This window comes from Chenopodium quinoa, unplaced genomic scaffold, assembly GCF_001683475.1.
Source record: "Chenopodium quinoa cultivar QQ74 unplaced genomic scaffold, ASM168347v1, whole genome shotgun sequence".
Lineage (NCBI taxonomy): Eukaryota > Viridiplantae > Streptophyta > Magnoliopsida > Caryophyllales > Amaranthaceae > Chenopodium > Chenopodium quinoa.
In genome coordinates, this window is record NW_018743919.1 from 1391910 (window position 1) to 1409383 (window position 17474).

At 36.0% G+C, this 17474-nt stretch overlaps 3 protein-coding genes and 1 pseudogene across 3 annotated transcripts; 2 read left to right on the forward strand and 2 right to left on the reverse strand.

The window, feature by feature from the left end:
• Positions 1 to 941: 941 nt before the first annotated feature.
• Positions 942 to 3694, forward strand: LOC110687281 (putative receptor-like protein kinase At4g00960). Its single transcript, XM_021863914.1, has 7 exons — positions 942 to 1778; positions 1888 to 2028; positions 2126 to 2244; positions 2328 to 2538; positions 2627 to 2864; positions 2959 to 3109; positions 3202 to 3694. Exons 1-7 carry the CDS (start codon positions 962 to 964, stop codon positions 3526 to 3528), a joined length of 2004 nt encoding a protein of 667 aa, XP_021719606.1. The 5' UTR covers positions 942 to 961; the 3' UTR covers positions 3529 to 3694.
• A 240-nt stretch (positions 3695 to 3934) lies between these two features.
• Positions 3935 to 6851, reverse strand: LOC110687162 (annotated as a pseudogene).
• Positions 6852 to 8535: 1684 nt separating this feature from the next.
• On the reverse strand, positions 8536 to 11971 carry LOC110687289 (putative cysteine-rich receptor-like protein kinase 20). Its single transcript, XM_021863919.1, has 7 exons — positions 11119 to 11971; positions 10877 to 10996; positions 10044 to 10165; positions 9713 to 9923; positions 9348 to 9585; positions 9115 to 9265; positions 8536 to 9036 (listed from the first exon to the last, which is right to left on the reverse strand). Exons 1-7 carry the CDS (start codon positions 11840 to 11842, stop codon positions 8740 to 8742), a joined length of 1863 nt encoding a protein of 620 aa, XP_021719611.1. The 5' UTR covers positions 11843 to 11971; the 3' UTR covers positions 8536 to 8739.
• A 260-nt stretch (positions 11972 to 12231) lies between these two features.
• LOC110687290 (putative receptor-like protein kinase At4g00960) lies at positions 12232 to 15356 on the forward strand. The gene is made up of 7 exons (XM_021863920.1): positions 12232 to 13246; positions 13533 to 13643; positions 13835 to 13956; positions 14053 to 14263; positions 14384 to 14621; positions 14748 to 14898; positions 14989 to 15356. The coding sequence occupies exons 1-7, from the start codon at positions 12496 to 12498 to the stop codon at positions 15286 to 15288; spliced, it is 1884 nt and encodes a 627-aa protein (XP_021719612.1). The 5' UTR covers positions 12232 to 12495; the 3' UTR covers positions 15289 to 15356.
• Positions 15357 to 17474: the final 2118 nt, after the last annotated feature.

Below are 17474 nucleotides of genomic sequence, written 5' to 3' on the forward strand. Positions count from 1 at the left end.
AACTGAAATAATTTTTACTGGACTAAACTTATTTTTATTGAATTGAAATTATTTTTACTTAATATTATTTTTTAAGGTGAAATGAACAGTACCTTACATATCTATGTGTTATGGAATAAGATTGAATTCATAGATCATAGACGACGCACTCATCCATAGTGTCAGTATGTCCAAAAGAGAATCCTTCGTGTGCGCGGCGGATCCAGGAATTTCTGACTGCTGAGTCACAATCGATAACCAAATATGTAAAAAAAAAAATTGACAACATGACAAGCTTAGCTTTCTAATAATTGACAAGATTAAAATCTGTACAAGCATTAGGATGTATTGACAATTTGACAGACATAATTGACTATATCATTAGGGTGGGTCGACTATATCATAAGCAATCGTCTGAATCGCCAATCAAATCAGCACATATGCGAAACCCCATATAAATCTACCAAAGCCAATGGTGTATTGACAATTTGATAGATATAATTAACATCAATAAACACCCTAAATAAACACTTACTACAATTCACATGGTAAAAAAGGTTCAAATTTCATCAAAAATCCAACAACATTAACAAAAGGTTCAAAGTTTACCAAACAAACAACAACAAAATCAACCAAAGAAAACAATTTTTTTTTTTTTTTTAAAAAAAAACTTAGAATTTTTTTTTTTTGGGCCCTGATGAGTCATTTGACTCACCATGCACAAGGCCAGGTCCGCCAATGCTTCATGTCCAGATTCCCGAAAGATAAAATACTTCGTAGTTTCTTAAAACAATCCAAGTTGATTATAAATTTCAACAGAATATAAGGCAACTTCGCTATGACTCGTATGATAACAACCTGTGACCCGACTTATCCTTTTTGTCATACAATATATTTTTATGACCCGATTTACCCTTTTCATCATTTAATATTTATTTATAGACCTCTGTTAGCTACCATCTGAATCACATTCACAGCAAACATGGAATTAACCAAGTTATTCTTCTTAGTATTTGTGGTTCAACTACTTTATGTAATTCCCAAAACTTCTGCTCAATTATTTGAGTTTCTCGATAAAGAGTGTGGAGACAATCACTCCACTCCCAATGCTTATCTAACAAACCTTAAAACAGCCCTCAATTCTATGTCTTCAGACACCCAAATCACTTACGGCTACTATAACTTCACCGCCGGCCAACAACCCAACAAAGTCGAAGCCATGTCCCTCTGCAGGGCCGATGTCTCAGTTGATGATTGTCGTGATTGTGTCCGTTCTTCTGCTACTACTCTGCTTTCAGTCTGTCCCAACAGTATGAAGGCACTCGGGTATTCTGAGAACTGTGTAATATATTACACAAACATCAGTCTGTTTCATGTTTTAACAGATAGGCCATTTTGGGCTGTTCGGTTTGATGGCAATGTTACTGATAATATTCACAAGTTAAATAGTTCACTTACTACATTAATGACCTCTTTGCAAAACAAAGCTTCATTAGGTAATTCTATTCTCAAATTTGCTACCGGAAACACGAAAATTACGGCCAAGCAATCCTTGTATGGACTTGTTCAGTGTAGTCCTGACTTGACTAGGCTCGACTGTGTTAAGTGTGTGCAAAATATCACTTTGAGTGTCTTCACAAAGTATTTTATCACCACCAGTCCTTTCTTTATGGCTACAGGAGGAAGAGTGATTTCGCCTAGTTGCAATCTTCGTTATGAACTTTATCCTTTCTATAAGAATGTAACTTATGTCGCTACTCCACCCGGCTCCACCAGAAATGCTACTTCTTCTGCACATGGTAAAAAAATATGCATAGAATTTTTGGTTCTCTGGTTAACTTAGCTTTCTTTCAGTATTTTAGTTAGTCCAACTCGTATCATGGATTTGTGTTTTGTTTTTTTTTTTAGGTGCAAGTAGTAGCAAGTCACATAAAATCATTGCTATCATTGTTCCGATTGTTGGATCATTAGTACTCATCCTTATCATAGCTTCCATCTCTATCTTTGTACGAAGGAAGAAGCAGAGAAAGTTTTCTGGAAATTTTCACAGTAAGCAAGGATTCTTATCTATTAGACTAGTAGCAGTCCAATTTTAAAAGTAAACTAGAAAGCTAATCTTGTATTATTGTTCATATGATTTGCATAGAGGAAGAAATGGACACTCTTCAAACCTTACAATTCAGTACTGGGGTAATAAAGGTTGCAACAGAGAACTTTGCTGTCGATAATATGCTCGGAAAAGGTGGATCTGCCACTGTTTACAAGGTAATTGTTCAAAAATTGTCTAGGATTTATACCATCAAATGCAAGAACTAATAAGAATAAATCTTTGTTATTTTTATAATCAGGGGAAGCTGACTGATGGACAAGAAATAGCAGTTAAAAGGTTCGAACGGGATGCAGTTCTAGGGGAAGAGCAGTTCAAAAATGAAATTCTGACCCTAGCCAAGCTGCATCACAGGAATCTAGTGAGACTTCTCGGATTCTGCTTGGAAGAAGATGAAATGCTTCTTATCTATGAGTTCGTCATCAATAAAAGCCTTGATGGCTTCCTTTTTGGTTAGTATTTACTGCTTATGGTTGTCCTATCTTTTTCTTTTCATAAAGTAGTTTGGCAAAATCATCTAAGGTTTGTACATAAATACAGACCCGGAGCATCGTGCATCTATGCACTGGGAAACGCGCCTTAAAATCATTAATGGGGTTGCTAGAGGACTCTTATACCTTCATGAAGAATCACAACAGCGGGTTATACACCGTGACTTGAAAGCTGCTAATGTTCTGCTAGACGCTGAATTTATTCCTAAGATTGCAGATTTTGGCCTAGCAAAGTTGTTTAAGACTGACCAATCTCAAGCAGTGATAAGCAAAGTAGTTGGTACCCAGTAAGTATCATAGCATAGCAGCTTTATTCAATGTTGAGATTACTATTAATTGTTTGAAACCTTAACTTTGAAACATGACATTGGTTTGTTACAGTGGTTACATGCCACCCGAGTATTTGATCCAAGGTCAGGTGTCATTGAAGTCGGATGTCTTCAGCTTTGGTGTACTTATTTTGGAGATTGTTAGCGGCCAAAAGAATAGCTCTTTCCAAATTGGAGAAAATGAGAAAAATCTGCTTGCTTATGTAAGTGTGATCATCTATTCTTACACTCAACTTATATAAATATTAATTAACACAAACCAAGCTTTCTTAACATTGAAATTACGATGTCTTAGGCATGGAAAAACTGGCAAGAAGGCAAAGCGTGGAATCTTGTTGACCCTGCACTATCCCCTGCTTTTAGTGCTGAGATACTGAGATGCATACACATCGGTTTACTGTGTGTCCAGAATAACATGGCCGATAGACCAACCATGTCTTCAGTATCTCTTATGCTAAGTAGCTACACTATGACCCTGGAAGTGCCTTTGCAACCAGCATTTTTCATACAAAATCGTCCCGTGCTACTAAGTGAACCTTCACAAGACAATTCCTTAGATCAATCAAATAGCAGATCATTGTCAGTTAATGACGCTTCTGTGACAGAGCTCTACCCTCGATAATAGAGATTTAGGTCCACTCAAGGTTATATACTGCGAAGTTATAAACTGTGTCTGCAGCTTTACAAGATATGCATATTACATTATTTCTTTTTATTGCATATATTAGCCAACTTATGGTGAATATGTATATACTGTATGAAATTATAATATTTTAAGCTCTACTTGTGTAATAACTGTTGTTACACCGTATGATGTTTTGTGGAGACCCTCCCAAAGTGATACCTATATATGGGAGGTAGAAAAGGAAGGAAATTGTTAAATTACATCATCATGTAGACATTTTTTATATTCTACATTTAGGCAGTCTTGACAAACTATTATGTTCAGGAGAGTAAAAAAAAAAAAAACACATACACACACAGAGATACTTTTGGATCCACATCAAAGTAGAATCATTTGTTGTGTTAACAAGCAAAATATTGAGTATAATTATCATTCATTGACATGATAGAAATAATTTTTTGTGTAAAACAACCCCTATATAGAGGTTTTAAGCATTACGAGCATAATCAATCAGCCTCCTAAGTAACAGAGCTTTCATGTAATAGAATTACCTGCCATTCACATTAGTGAACACCTCTGTAAAATGAGCATTACTTGCACTCAATGCTTGAGGAAGGTTTCTCTTATACGGAAAGCTGGAGGCACTGTCAAAGATGGCAGAACAACTGACTGGCTACTGAGCATAGACAAGATTGATGCAATTGCTGGCCGTCTAGCTGCATCTTCTTGAACACACAATAATCCAATATGGATGTATCTTTCAATTTCAGGGACTGAGAAATTTCCTTCAAGATTTGAATCCACCAACTCTAAAGCGGTCCCATCATTCCAGCACTTCCATGCCTGTACGGAAACATAACATCAATTAACGAGCTTTTAAATTTTTCTTGCAGAGGCAGTGGTTTTCCATTTTTTTTATTTTTCACTTTTCAGAATGATAACAATCATAATATATTATGATTAAAGCTTACATGATTTAGTAAGTTCTCATCTTCTATGTTTAGATCAGTTACACTATTCCTGCGTCCACTCACAATCTCCAGAAGTATGACTCCAAAACTAAAAACATCAGATTTGACTGAAAAATTCCCTGTTGAAGCATACTCAGGTGCCATGTAACCACTGCATTATTACGCATCCACACACACACACACACAAAAACAAAAACAAAAAGCATGAGAAGGAGAAGGAGAATTCATGATTGGGAGATAAGGGTTGGGGTCTATTGATTTTATTCAGAGGAGGGGGAGATAGGAAGGGATCAAACTTACAATGTTCCAGCAACTCTACTAGTATTTCCCTGAGTTTGGTCAACCTCGAAAAGTTTTGCCAATTCCAAAATCTGCAATTTTGGTGTTCATTTCTCCATCCAATAATATGTTGCTAGGCTTGAGATCGCGGTGGATAATCTCGAATCTGGAATCTTCATGAAGATACAGAAGTCCTCTTGCAATTCCCATTACAATCCTTTGTCGAGTTTCCCACTTCAAATGGACTCCCCTGGTTGTACCTACAATTTCAACCAGGACAAGAGTAAGTCATCAAGAAATCAGAACTTTTCTCAAAGGGACTTCCCTAGTTGTATTTAACATGCATTTTCCAACATGGCCTTTTATAACAAAGTTCAGGTTGTAATTGAATTCATACCATATAGAAATCGGTCAAGGCTTTTATTTGGCACAAACTCATATATAAGTAATTTTTCTTCTCCATCCAAGCAAAATCCATAAAGTTTAACAAATGTCTTATGTTGTAGCTTTGCTGCTAAGCATGCTTCACTCTTGAATTCCCTGATTCCTTGCCCTGAGGGACTTGCAAGCCTCTTAACAGCTATAGCTTGTCCATCTGCAAGTGTTCCCTAAATTTGAAAGTGAACAACTATAAGTTGATTGTCTGACAAGAAGAAATTACAGGTATGAAGTTCGACATAAAAAGAAGAAAGACAGTATTTTTATGTTATCCGTCAATTACGCAAACATACCATGTAAACAACTCCAAACCCACCTCGGCCAATTTTATTTTCAGGAGAGAAGTTGTCAGTGGCAACTTTGATAGCATCAAACTGCAAGTGCAGATTTTCCAAGCTTTCAATCTCTTCAATTCCTGCAGAACACAGCAGAGTCTCATTCATACTTGAATCTCTATCAGACTGCAAATTTTGTTTATCCCCCCCTACAGGCTGCAAATTCCTAACAATATCTTGTGTATAGGTACCATAATGATAAAGTAATACTTGAAAATTCTATAGTACTTGATTTGAAGATTACAAAGAGCTTCATTGAGTCCACCCTAGATCTGTTTTCCAGAACATGCATAAATGTAAATGTTAGTAGATGACTTACCAGTGGGCTTTCCTCTTGCTTTGTATTTTCTGAAGCCACAAAGAAGTTCAAGATGAATGATATCCCTGCAGCTCCAGCAACTATAATAACAACAATGTATGATGTGCGTAATTGTTTCCCTGAATCAAAATATATATATATATTTCTATTAAAACACCAGTAACATACAAAAAAATGGTGGTAGCTTCAAAGTTGAATCTAAGCAAAAGCGAAAACAGACTACAGCAAAGTTATTAGAAGCTTAGAGTCACCTGGGTTGAAATCAATAAAGACGTATTGCAATCGACAACTTGGTTGTACCGTTGTCCCTAACTGCTTTCCATTGATTGGAAGCCTATTGAGTCCAGTTTGAAAGCACTTGTTGCACTCTGACTGGGATAAATCAGGAGTGCAATCAACATATGCTGAAAGTATTACATTTTCACTAACATAGACACTTCCCATTGCATAAGCCAGGGACGTATTATTAACTTTGGCCTTATTGGAAAGGTCGATCAACATGCTTGATAATGGCTGATCAAACTGCTTGTAAGCAGGAGGTCCATACTCATAATTGAAGTACACAGAATCATCCTCAATGGAGAATATGGAGCGGCTAGCATAACGTAGCATACATTGCCCATAAAACACCATTGCTTCAACATGATTTGGACACATCTGTTGAATTTGACCTACTGCTTCAGTGATGCAGTCTTGGCAAAGCTGAGCAGTGTAGGTCCCATCACAAAGGAATAGGCCATACACTTTATCACCACACTCACCCACAGTAAAGTTGTAGAATTTTTTAGTGACTGCTTCAAAGGACAGATTGGATAGTAGAAGGTTTAAGTTGCTTTGATATATATTTTCATGATCATAGTGTCCCTCCTCTGAACAGAACTGCTGCATAAAAGTGACTTGATTGTCAGAAACGACCACTTGGAAGTAAAAGATTAAAAGGCAGAGCAGACACAAAGCTTTTGGGATATAAATAGCCATTCGCAGTAATTTTCTTTTCAAAAGAAATGATTGGGTAAGATCTATACAGATATGTCCTCAAAGCAAATAACATCAGATCACTCTAGAGAATCATACCATTCAAACCTAATCCTAATATTTTGTTGGTCTTGCAGTCATTTAGCTTAAACAAAAAATTTATTTCCAATTTCCAGTCATATTCATAACAAATGGAAGCTCACAGGTCACAACTGTGAGTCAGAGATAGATATTCTTTAACTGTTAAGATCATAGATAAACCTGTATGTTCTGGTCAATCCCAATAAATATAATAAAAACTAAATAAATGTTCACTGCTTGATTGTTTTGCTTACCAAAATAGAATGCATGAATCACGACATTCCAACCTCTATCTCACAATGCAGCGTAATAATAAAAAGATATTGACTCAGAAGAAATGAGAACTGAAGTCTAGATTTAGCATTAATAAAAACATCGGTCAGATATAGCTGGAATTTTGTTATAGGTCAAAGTTAGTTTAGTGTACATTTCCGGAATTCTGGCAATTTAATCAGAAGAATAAGTTCAGCAAATGATTTAAACATAATTTCCTACAGTCTGCAAGATGCATATAACAAGAGTAATTGAGCCTCTCTACACATCGGACACTCTTAAACTAACCAGTTATCCTTGCACAGAGAAAATATAGTTAATGTTTACTTCCAAATTCGTTGTGCATAACTTGATCAAAGAATAAATAGAAATTAATTGATAGACTAAACATTGGATTCCAGAAAATATTATACTAGTATATTTTTTTTGTATAATTTGTTGAAAGTCAAAGCAGCATCGCTGCAATCTTAACTTAATGGCTAGCTAACTCTTCATCTGGGTCAAATATATACATCAATTATTGGGCTATATATATATATATATATATATATAGATATATATATATTATTCTACTAGTATAACCATGGTGTGAATACACAACAGTATAACTTCAAGAATCCTGAATAAAGTATTTACTAATTGCAGAGGACATGTTCAGCAGAATCCCATTTGGTAAAAGATGATATCACAACAAAGATAAGTATTGATCAAATTTGTGAACTAATATTTATCAGTAGACTTCTTGATTTGTTGAGCAGATTATATCAGAGACCTGAGGATACAAAAAATAATCACCAGAGACTAAGTCCGTGTTATATGAAACCATAACACTAGTACGCTAAAGAGATCCATTCTGTTTTTCTTAAAACCACTAGCAGCGATTGTTACTCTGTTCTATTTATTTAAGGACCCGAAAAAAAACAAATGAACAACAGAAAGTCACAGACAATGAAAGCCCCTTAGAAAAGCTAAAAGGATTTGAAACTGATGGGTTGCAGGGTCAGAGAACTTAAGTGCAGAGTGAAAATTGGGAAATTTCAGCTCTTGTGCAGAAGATTCATGGATTAACTAAGTACCAACTTCGAAACCCTCAATCAGTAAGATATATGAGAGTAAAAGCACATAGCTGATCAAGTTATATTGAAGCACTTGACATGCATAGGTAACGAAGACAGCAAGATATAATCTCTTATTTTTTGTAACAATTAATTACAGCCATTTCATCAGGTAAAGTTGATGCAGGACCATATAGATGGAGGCGTGCAGCCAAAACTCAAAAGTGCATATCCAGTTCATTCCCCCCCCCCCCCCCCCAATAGATATATAACCTGCCTTTAAATGGAGTTTTAGTTGATTCAGGGACCGGCAGCATAATATCCATAAGATAAGAAAAAAAGAGGAACAAAAGCAAAAAAATTCTACAACGTAGGAATATAATCCACTTGAAACAAAGAATTTATATTTACATGAAATAATTCCAGTAAAGTGTCTTTTAAGCATTAAAATCATCGAGTTGTCTGCTTCCCAAGGCACAGAGTTACCTCCCCTGCATAGTTGTAAACACCTCTGCAAAGCGTGCATTACTTTCATTCAAGGATTGAGGCATGTTTCTCCTATATGGAAAAGCTGGAGGTGCTGTCAGAGAAGGTAGAACTACTGACAGGCTACTGAGCATGGACAAAATTAATCCCATTGTTGGCCGTCTAGCTGCGTCTTCTTGGACGCACAATAGTCCAATATGGATGCATCTTGTCACTTCAGGGATAAAGTAATTTCCTCCAAGATTTGGATCTACTAACTTCAAAGCAGTCCCATCGTTCCAGAGCCTCCATGCCTGTGTTGTGAAAGTAACATCAAATTTGCTGCAGATGTAAATTTAGTTGAAGTCCAATATAAGAAGAGTAATTCTTACATGATTTAGTAGATTTTCATCTTCTTCTTGTAGTTCAGAGACACTATTCCTACGTCCACTCACAATTTCCAAAACTATAACCCCAAAGCTAAAGACATCAGACTTAACTGAGAATTTCCCAGTTGAAAGATACTCAGGAGCCATGTATCCACTGCATTATGTAAAATACCTCCATAAGTCACAATTTATGAAAAGGAGAAATAATAGCTGAGAAATAGGGAAGGTTAACTTACAACGTTCCAGAAACTCTGCTGGTATTTCCCTGAGTTTGGTCAACCCCAAACAGTTTTGCCATTCCAAAATCCGCGATTTTGGGGTTCAATTCTTCATCTAACAAAATGTTTCCAGGCTTGAGATCCCGGTGGATAATCCTGAATCGAGAATCTTCATGAAGATACAGAAGTCCTCTTACAATTCCCATTATGATTTTTTGCCGAGTTTCCCATTTCAAATGGACTCCCCTATTTGTATCTACATCATCAAACATGACAAGGATTGTCAAGAAATTATTTCACAAATTGGTTGTAGTAATTAAGTTATTCATCTCCATCATGGATTTTTATAACAAATTTCAATTGCAACAGAACGAAAATAATACCAAACAGGAAGCGATCAAGGCTCTTGTTCGGCACAAACTCATAGACAAGTACTTTTTCATCTCCTTCCAAGCAAAAACCAAAAAGTTTGACTAGGTTCTTGTGCTGCAGCTTTGCTACTAAACATGCCTCACTCTTGAATTCCCTGATTCCTTGCCCTGAGGGACTTGCAAGTCTCTTAACAGCTATAGCTTGTCCATCTGGAAGTGTTCCCTAAAATTGCCATGAAATTAATAGTAATTATTCCAGTAAGATATCAAATATGAATAGGTTTATACATAGGAAGGAAAATGTAAATAATCCTTGAGTTATCAGTCAGCTGTTCGAAAATACCATGTAAACAATTCCAAATCCACCTCGACCTATTTTATTGGCTGAGGCAAAATTGTCAGTAGCAACTTTGATAGCACTAAACTGTAAGTGCAAAGTTTCCATACTCTCAATCTCTTCAAGTCCTGCAAAACGCATCACAGAATCTCATTCATGCTAAGATATCTAAAAGACTTCAGATGTTTTTTTTACCCCCATATTACTTGGCATATAACTATATAAGCACAGCTAGTAAAGTTTTAGTAGATAGACAAATATATCTTGTGTACGAATGATATGATATATTGGATAGAATTAGTACACTATGCTAGACAAAGAACTCTGTAACTATTATCTTGCTATTGAAGTAAATAATCATTTAGTAAACAATAGCCTGTTGGACCTTTGTCGTTATCCATGGAGAATTTTTCTTGTTATGGATGATCCTTGATATCGTACTAATTTATGCTCAAGTTAAATTCACCATGTTCAAAGGGAAGAAATTATGCGGTAGATGATACTTTGAAACTGTCATATTGCCTAAACAAGGATGTAAATTAAATATATTGATGTTTATAACCACCAAGACCTGTACCTCAGTTTAATAAACAAGTTAAAGTTCATCCCTGAGAAAAGATAAGGGAAATTCTAACTCCCACCAGCAATTTCTGTCATGGGGTAAATTGAATCATCTTTCTTGTAGCAATGAATAGACTATGACTCATGGTCTGATATCTTTTACAGAGTCGAGTGGAAAATGTACTTGAAATAAAATAAATAACTCTTCCCTATATCATGAAATTCTATTTCCCAACACATGCATGTCTCCAAATTTCATACTTAAGAAGACAATTTACCTGTGGGTTTTCCTCTTTCCTTCCTTTTGCGGAAGCACATATAGAAGTTCAAGATAAATGATATCCCTGCTATGGCAGCAACTGTGGTAAGAGCAATATATGAAGCACCAAATCGTTTTCCTGCAATCATTAATAAGTTCCTTTCAGATTTTCTTCATGATAAATTTTACTTTATAAACTAATTAAGAATGAAAGAAAGCATTTCAGGACACTACAGAGAAATATTTGGAGTTAAGTACTACCTGGGCTGACATCAATATAAAAGTATGACAATCGGCAACTTGGCTGCACAGTTGTTCCGATTTGTCTTCCATTCATTGGAAGCCTATTGAGTCCGACTTGCAAGCATCTGTTACAGTCATATGGACTTAAATCAGGAGTACAATCAACATAGACCACAAGTGATATTGTTTCTCTAACATAAACCACTCCTGATGCATAAGCCAGGGACGTATTATCTGCTATGGCCTTGTTGAAGAGGTCAATTAACATGCTCGATAATTGCTGATCAAACTCCTTGTAAATCCGTGGTCCATACTCAAAGCTGAAATGCACAGAATCATCCTCAATAGAGAATATCGGATGGTTAGCATAACGTAGCATGCATTGCCCATAAAACACTATTGCATCAACATCATATGGACATTTTTGTTGAACTTGCCCAGCTGCTACAGTAATGCAGTCTTGACAAAGTTGAGCAGTGTAGGCTGCATTGCAAAGGAATAGGCCGTACACCTTATTAACACCTTCACCAGCAGTAGAGTTGTAGAACTTTTTTGAGACTGCTTCACTGGAGACATTGGCTAGAAGATGATTTAGATTTCTTTGATAAACACTTTCACGATCAAATTGTTCTTCAGAACAAAATTGCTGCATAAAAGTAACTTGGTCTTCGGAAATAGCAGGTCTGAAGAAAAAGACTGAAAGACAGAGCAAACAGATAGCTTTTGGGTCAAAAATAGCCATTGACTTTAGTTTTATTTTCAGATGTTATGTTTTGATAAGATCCAATGAAGTCTGATAATTCATAGATATGTGCCCAAAGCAATCAATTCAGCTTACTCAGGAATTTGGAGAAGCAAACCATCTGCAACTAATCCTGTAATAATTAATTGTTCTGTCACTATCTTCATTTAGTTAAAAGTAAAAAATTATTCCCAGTCAAAGTCAGTACTTTATAATAGTCATCTGTTCAATCAGTAGCACTTCCAGGAAATAACTATCACCGACCCAGGATTTCAAAGAGATTAAGTTGAAATGCTACAAAGATGACAATTACGTTAAGCAAAGATGACGAATTAGGAAAAAAAAAAAAAAAAAACCTTAATTATAAGGCAATACCTCTTATATGTGATTTTGAGTAGATGTTCAATTAATCAACGCTAGTATTACATAAACAAAGTAATTAATAATTCAGATGCTAAATCATATGATGGGAACTGAAGTTTCTATAAGCATAAAAAAAATTTGGTCACATTTAGTTGAAAAATAACCTGTTAAGCTAAAAGCCATTCATTAATAATGTAAACTTATTAATTAGTCAGAAGGGAACGTTCAGGAAAACCAATAAATTCAACATCCCATGGTCTGCAATATTTCTCCTAGTACAAACAAAAGAAATGGACCAAACAAAACTTGTACTTCATTTCTTATCAGGAACTTTTTTATTTCTTTGCCTTTCAGATCTTCTACTCCAGGCTGCGACTGCCGAGGATCAAGTCACCTACTTAGATAGCTATTGTGGAGGGGATCAACAATATGATCAGGAAAGTGAATACGCAAATAATGTTGATCTACTATTATCTAACCTCACCTCCAGAGCTAGCACAAACAAGTTCTACAACGTCACTAGTGGAGAAGCACCAAACCAAGTCTATGGCCTTTTCCTTTGTAGCAGTTACACCACCGATCAGGTCTGCCAAGATTGCATCACACTTGCACAGGATGAGATTCGACAACAATGTCCATCTAGCGTAGCATCTATTGTGTGGTATATAGAATGCATGTTACGCTATGCAAACCACTCCATATTCGCAATCAATAATGAATCTGTACATCGATATATGGAGAGTGGACAAGCAAAGTATAGTCAGTATAATCAAGACTTGACAGACACATTTATCAGCCTCTTCAGCACGGCTACTACTGGGAACTCATCGTTAGCATCAAGCACAACAGTTTATCTAACTAAAGACCTGACAATGACTTGTTTTGTACAATGTACTCCTGATTTGAGCCCCTCAGATTGCAGTAATTGCTTAAATAGTGCACTAAGTAAGCTTACAACACCTGGTACCCAATCAGGAGGACTCTTGCAACCAAGTTGCAGATTGATGTATGCTTTCAATGATGCTGGATCTCTTTCACCAGGTACTTAAAATATAACTAGAGTATGAAATAAGAATTTTTATCTTGTTTCCTTACAGTTTCCAGGCCACCCCCCCCCCCCCTCTTCTCTCTCTCTCTCTCTCTCTCCGATGTCCTCCCTTGCGTATAATGACAAACGAACATGAACACTCCAATAAGTTGCATTTTCCTGATTGTTTTTGAGAAAAACATAATCTCACTTGCCCAAAGAAAGAAAATGAACTATTTTATACGAAATATAATTAGAGTATGAATAAAGTAAAACTTACGTCTCTATTTGTGAATTCAGGCAAGGGGATATACATAGCCTTGGCTGTTACTTCAGTAGTAGCAGCAGCATCTTTGTTCTTACACTTTTTCGTCTTTCTGAAGAGAAAAAATTCCACCAGAAAGCCCATTGGTAAGTTCACTTCTCACACTTTCACTTGTTGAAGGAAGAACCAGCATGTTATCACTGGGGTAGAAGGAAATATTAACTTTACGAAGACAAATCATCACTTGATGTGCTTAAGATAAGGAAATTTTAGAACCTATCAGGCTAGTGACACAACCCAAAATAAACACTTTTACAATGATTTTCTGTCATTTCAGGGATTGAGGAAATTAAAAGCATGGAAAACCTGCATTTTGAACTGGATACTATTAAAGCAGCCACTGATGGCTTTTCACCAGCCAACAAGCTTGGGCAAGGTGGATTTGGAATTGTTTACATGGTTCGTGCCATACTTATGATGTGATCTTGCAATTCATGCTCTCCCACTATAGATATTGACTTATTTGACATTGTTAAATGACAATGCTGATTTCAGGGAACACTTGCTGACCAACAAGCAGTGGCTGTTAAGAGGCTGTCAAATGCTTCAGGACAAGGAATCAAGGAATTTAAGACTGAAGCATGTTTAGCTGCCAAAATTCAGCACAAAAATCTTGTCAAAGTTTTCGGATTTTGTTTGGAAAGGGATGAGATGCTACTAGTCTATGAGTTTGTGCCTAATAAGAGCCTTGACCGATATTTATTTGGTAATGTTTACTTTGACACATCCAGTTGAAAACGAGTTTAATGCATCACAATTTCTGTACAGATATGTGACTCATTTGAAACACCTTCATTCTTAATACGTCATCAATCATGAACTGCAGATAAAAAAAAAGGCGCAAATTTGAAGTGGGAGACACGTTACAACATCATAGTTGGAATTGCACGAGGCCTCTTATATCTCCATGAAGATTCTCGGCCCAAAATTATCCATCGTGATCTTAAACCAAGCAACATATTGTTAGATGGAGAGATGAACCCAAAAATAGCAGATTTTGGCATGGCAAAGCTTTTTGGAGGGGACCAAAGTCAGGGGAATACCAGTAGGGTGGTAGGGACATTGTAAGATTTAATTTCAATTTAAATTCGTTGTCTTACATCCTTATCACTTTATAAAGCAGCTTATAAATATTGACAAACATAGAAGAAGAATGCTAACCTTGATAAGGAACGAAAAATGTGATGCAGTGGATACATGGCTCCTGAATATGCAATAACAGGACAATTTTCGGGCAAGTCTGACATTTTTAGTTATGGTGTCATACTTTTGGAGATTTTGAGTGGTCAGCGGAATAACTTGTTTGATCCAGATACGGAGGCAGATAGCCTTCTAGATTATGTAAGTTGAAAATCTGTAGTCAATTATTCATACATTGCTATCACTTCCCCGAAAAAACTGATATCATACATTGCAATGGCTCTTTACAAGGCTTGGAGGCTTTGGGATGAAGGAAATTCTCTGAAGTTGCTAGATTCAGCACTAGGGAATGTTTCTGCAAAGGCTGAGGCAGAAAGATGTATACAGGTTGGGTTATTGTGCGTTCAAGAAGAGACAGATAAAAGGCCTAGCATTGCATCAGTATTACTCATGCTTAACACTCAACCTGTCACAATTCCATCACCTGTACGCCCTCCTGCTTTCCCTTATTGTCTAGGAAAGAAAGCAGCTCCACGTGAAAGTTATAGCATTCAAGCAGAATGTGAAATCACTGAGTTGAATCCCCGGTGATAAGTAAAAGCAGATGCAAGCTGGTTGGCATACAAAATCTTGTGAATAGTATCAATTGATATAAGAGCTTGAAAAGCCACTATATATTGGAATGTTTCTTTAAAGAACTGCAGTTATTGTTTAGTTTTGGAAGCGATTCATATTTTTCCTATGACTTGTGATGTTTTATGAGTTTGATCTGATATAGTGTAGTCCATAATGAATGAAACTGGAGCAAAAATTTCAGTAATGCTTAAACTTCAGTTTTTATTTTTCAGTTTTGTTTTATTGTCTTTTGAGAATGATTATGCTATAAAATCATATCAGCAGTGATTTCACTGCTTCAGGAAGGTAAATCAGGTGGCTTCAAAAAATGACTTTGCATTTTTTGTTCGTCATATCAGGCAAGCACAAAATAGTTACGAAAGAATATGATCTGCACTTCATGGTTCCATAATTTCCATGATTTCTAACTTCACCCTGTTATTTCGGATGATATACTACAAGAGGGGGGGTGAATTGTAGTATGTTCCTAGTGCCTACTTTTCGCGGAACTTATGCGGAAATTAAAAACAAAACGTAAAGGAACTTAAAGCACACAACAAGTTTTACGAGGAAACCATCCAGTGCCTAACTGGAAGTAAAACCTCGGCCCTATTGGGACTTATAAACAAATTCCACTATAATAGGCAACTCTCCTAGTACAACCTATTACACTGACCTTTGCTTTGAAAGTTCCACCACGGACACTTGACTATATGATAGGACACCTCCTACCAGACCTAAGACACCTCTCAGGACCCTTTTTCTCCCTTTACCCAGGACACTTCCTAGGTGACCCAAGACACCTCTCAGGTTCCTTTCACTCACTGTGCAATCCAAGACACACCCACTCAGGGTGACTAACTACCACTCGAATTTTACGAGATTTCAAACTCATACACAAGCGTGAATTTAAGATAATTCACAATCTCACCCCAAAATACAAAACACTCAAAACCCTTTTTCCCATTACAAGATCTCATCGAATATCCCTAAATACATATCTATGAATAGAGAGATAAAACTAATATGTTGAACACTCAAGATCTGTCTGGAACTCACTAGACGTATTGTAACCAAAAACCTGATAGGAACTTTGACCAGGAGGACTGATTTAGCTTCGTGGTGAAGGATAAAACCATTAAGCACGACCACTACACTTCGTCAGCCTCAACTTTGAATGAATGCATATGAGCATATTTATAGTACACTCGAATTATTCATTTCATCTTGAAAAAGATAGATTTTCTGAAAAGATAAGTTTAAAAGATATTTTCTAAAAATCAGTTTTCCGAAAATATACCTTTTTGTTAAGAATAAAAACTGTCAATAATAATAAGATAAACTTAGCATAAAATCAGATTTTATTCAAAACTTATCTTTTTGTTTAAAATACTTTTTAAACAATCTTATCTTTTTCCAAAAGGGATTTATTAGAAGATAAATATCTTTATTCAGTAAAACCAAATCCCTAAAAGATATGCACGTATAAGGTAAATATATATATCATTAAAACCGACTTTTAACGACGTTCATACTTAAGTTCCTATTAGGTTCCTGAACTCTGACAGTCTCTGAGTTCCTGACAAGTCAGTTACTCTAATTTCATTGACTGTTTGGAATTCACCTCGGTTCTATATAGACTTGTTCCAGACCGACTTTTATGTCCAACATACTTACATGAATCCTAGAGCAATATACTTCTATTTCTCTGTCTTCATGTTGCTTCTCTGAAACTCTTGTTCTGGAATCCTGTAGTCTTGATATATTCTGGATCTTAGGGTTTTCCCCAGCATTACACCGAAACCAGGTCGTTACAACCCGTTTTGAAGTTCCTGTTAAGAAACTTCTGGAAGTTCCATTTCTGGAACTCTTCTTCTAAATTTACTTGTATCCTCATGGATCCTCTAAAGTTCCTCTGTTTCAATTCCTACTTCAGCCCTCAACGCTTACTGAACCTGCAAACATCACAACACTAGAAAATCCTTATTAAATGGAAGTTTGCTCAATTCTTAACATCATCATCAAAACCTCATAAGGATCAACAAGTTGTCCCTTTTTGATGATGACGAACTGAGCAAACTTCTGAGAATAACAAAGTAAAACAGAAGGTTAGTTTTTTATTTATAAAAACAATAAAGAAAACTAAACTAAATTAAAAGACT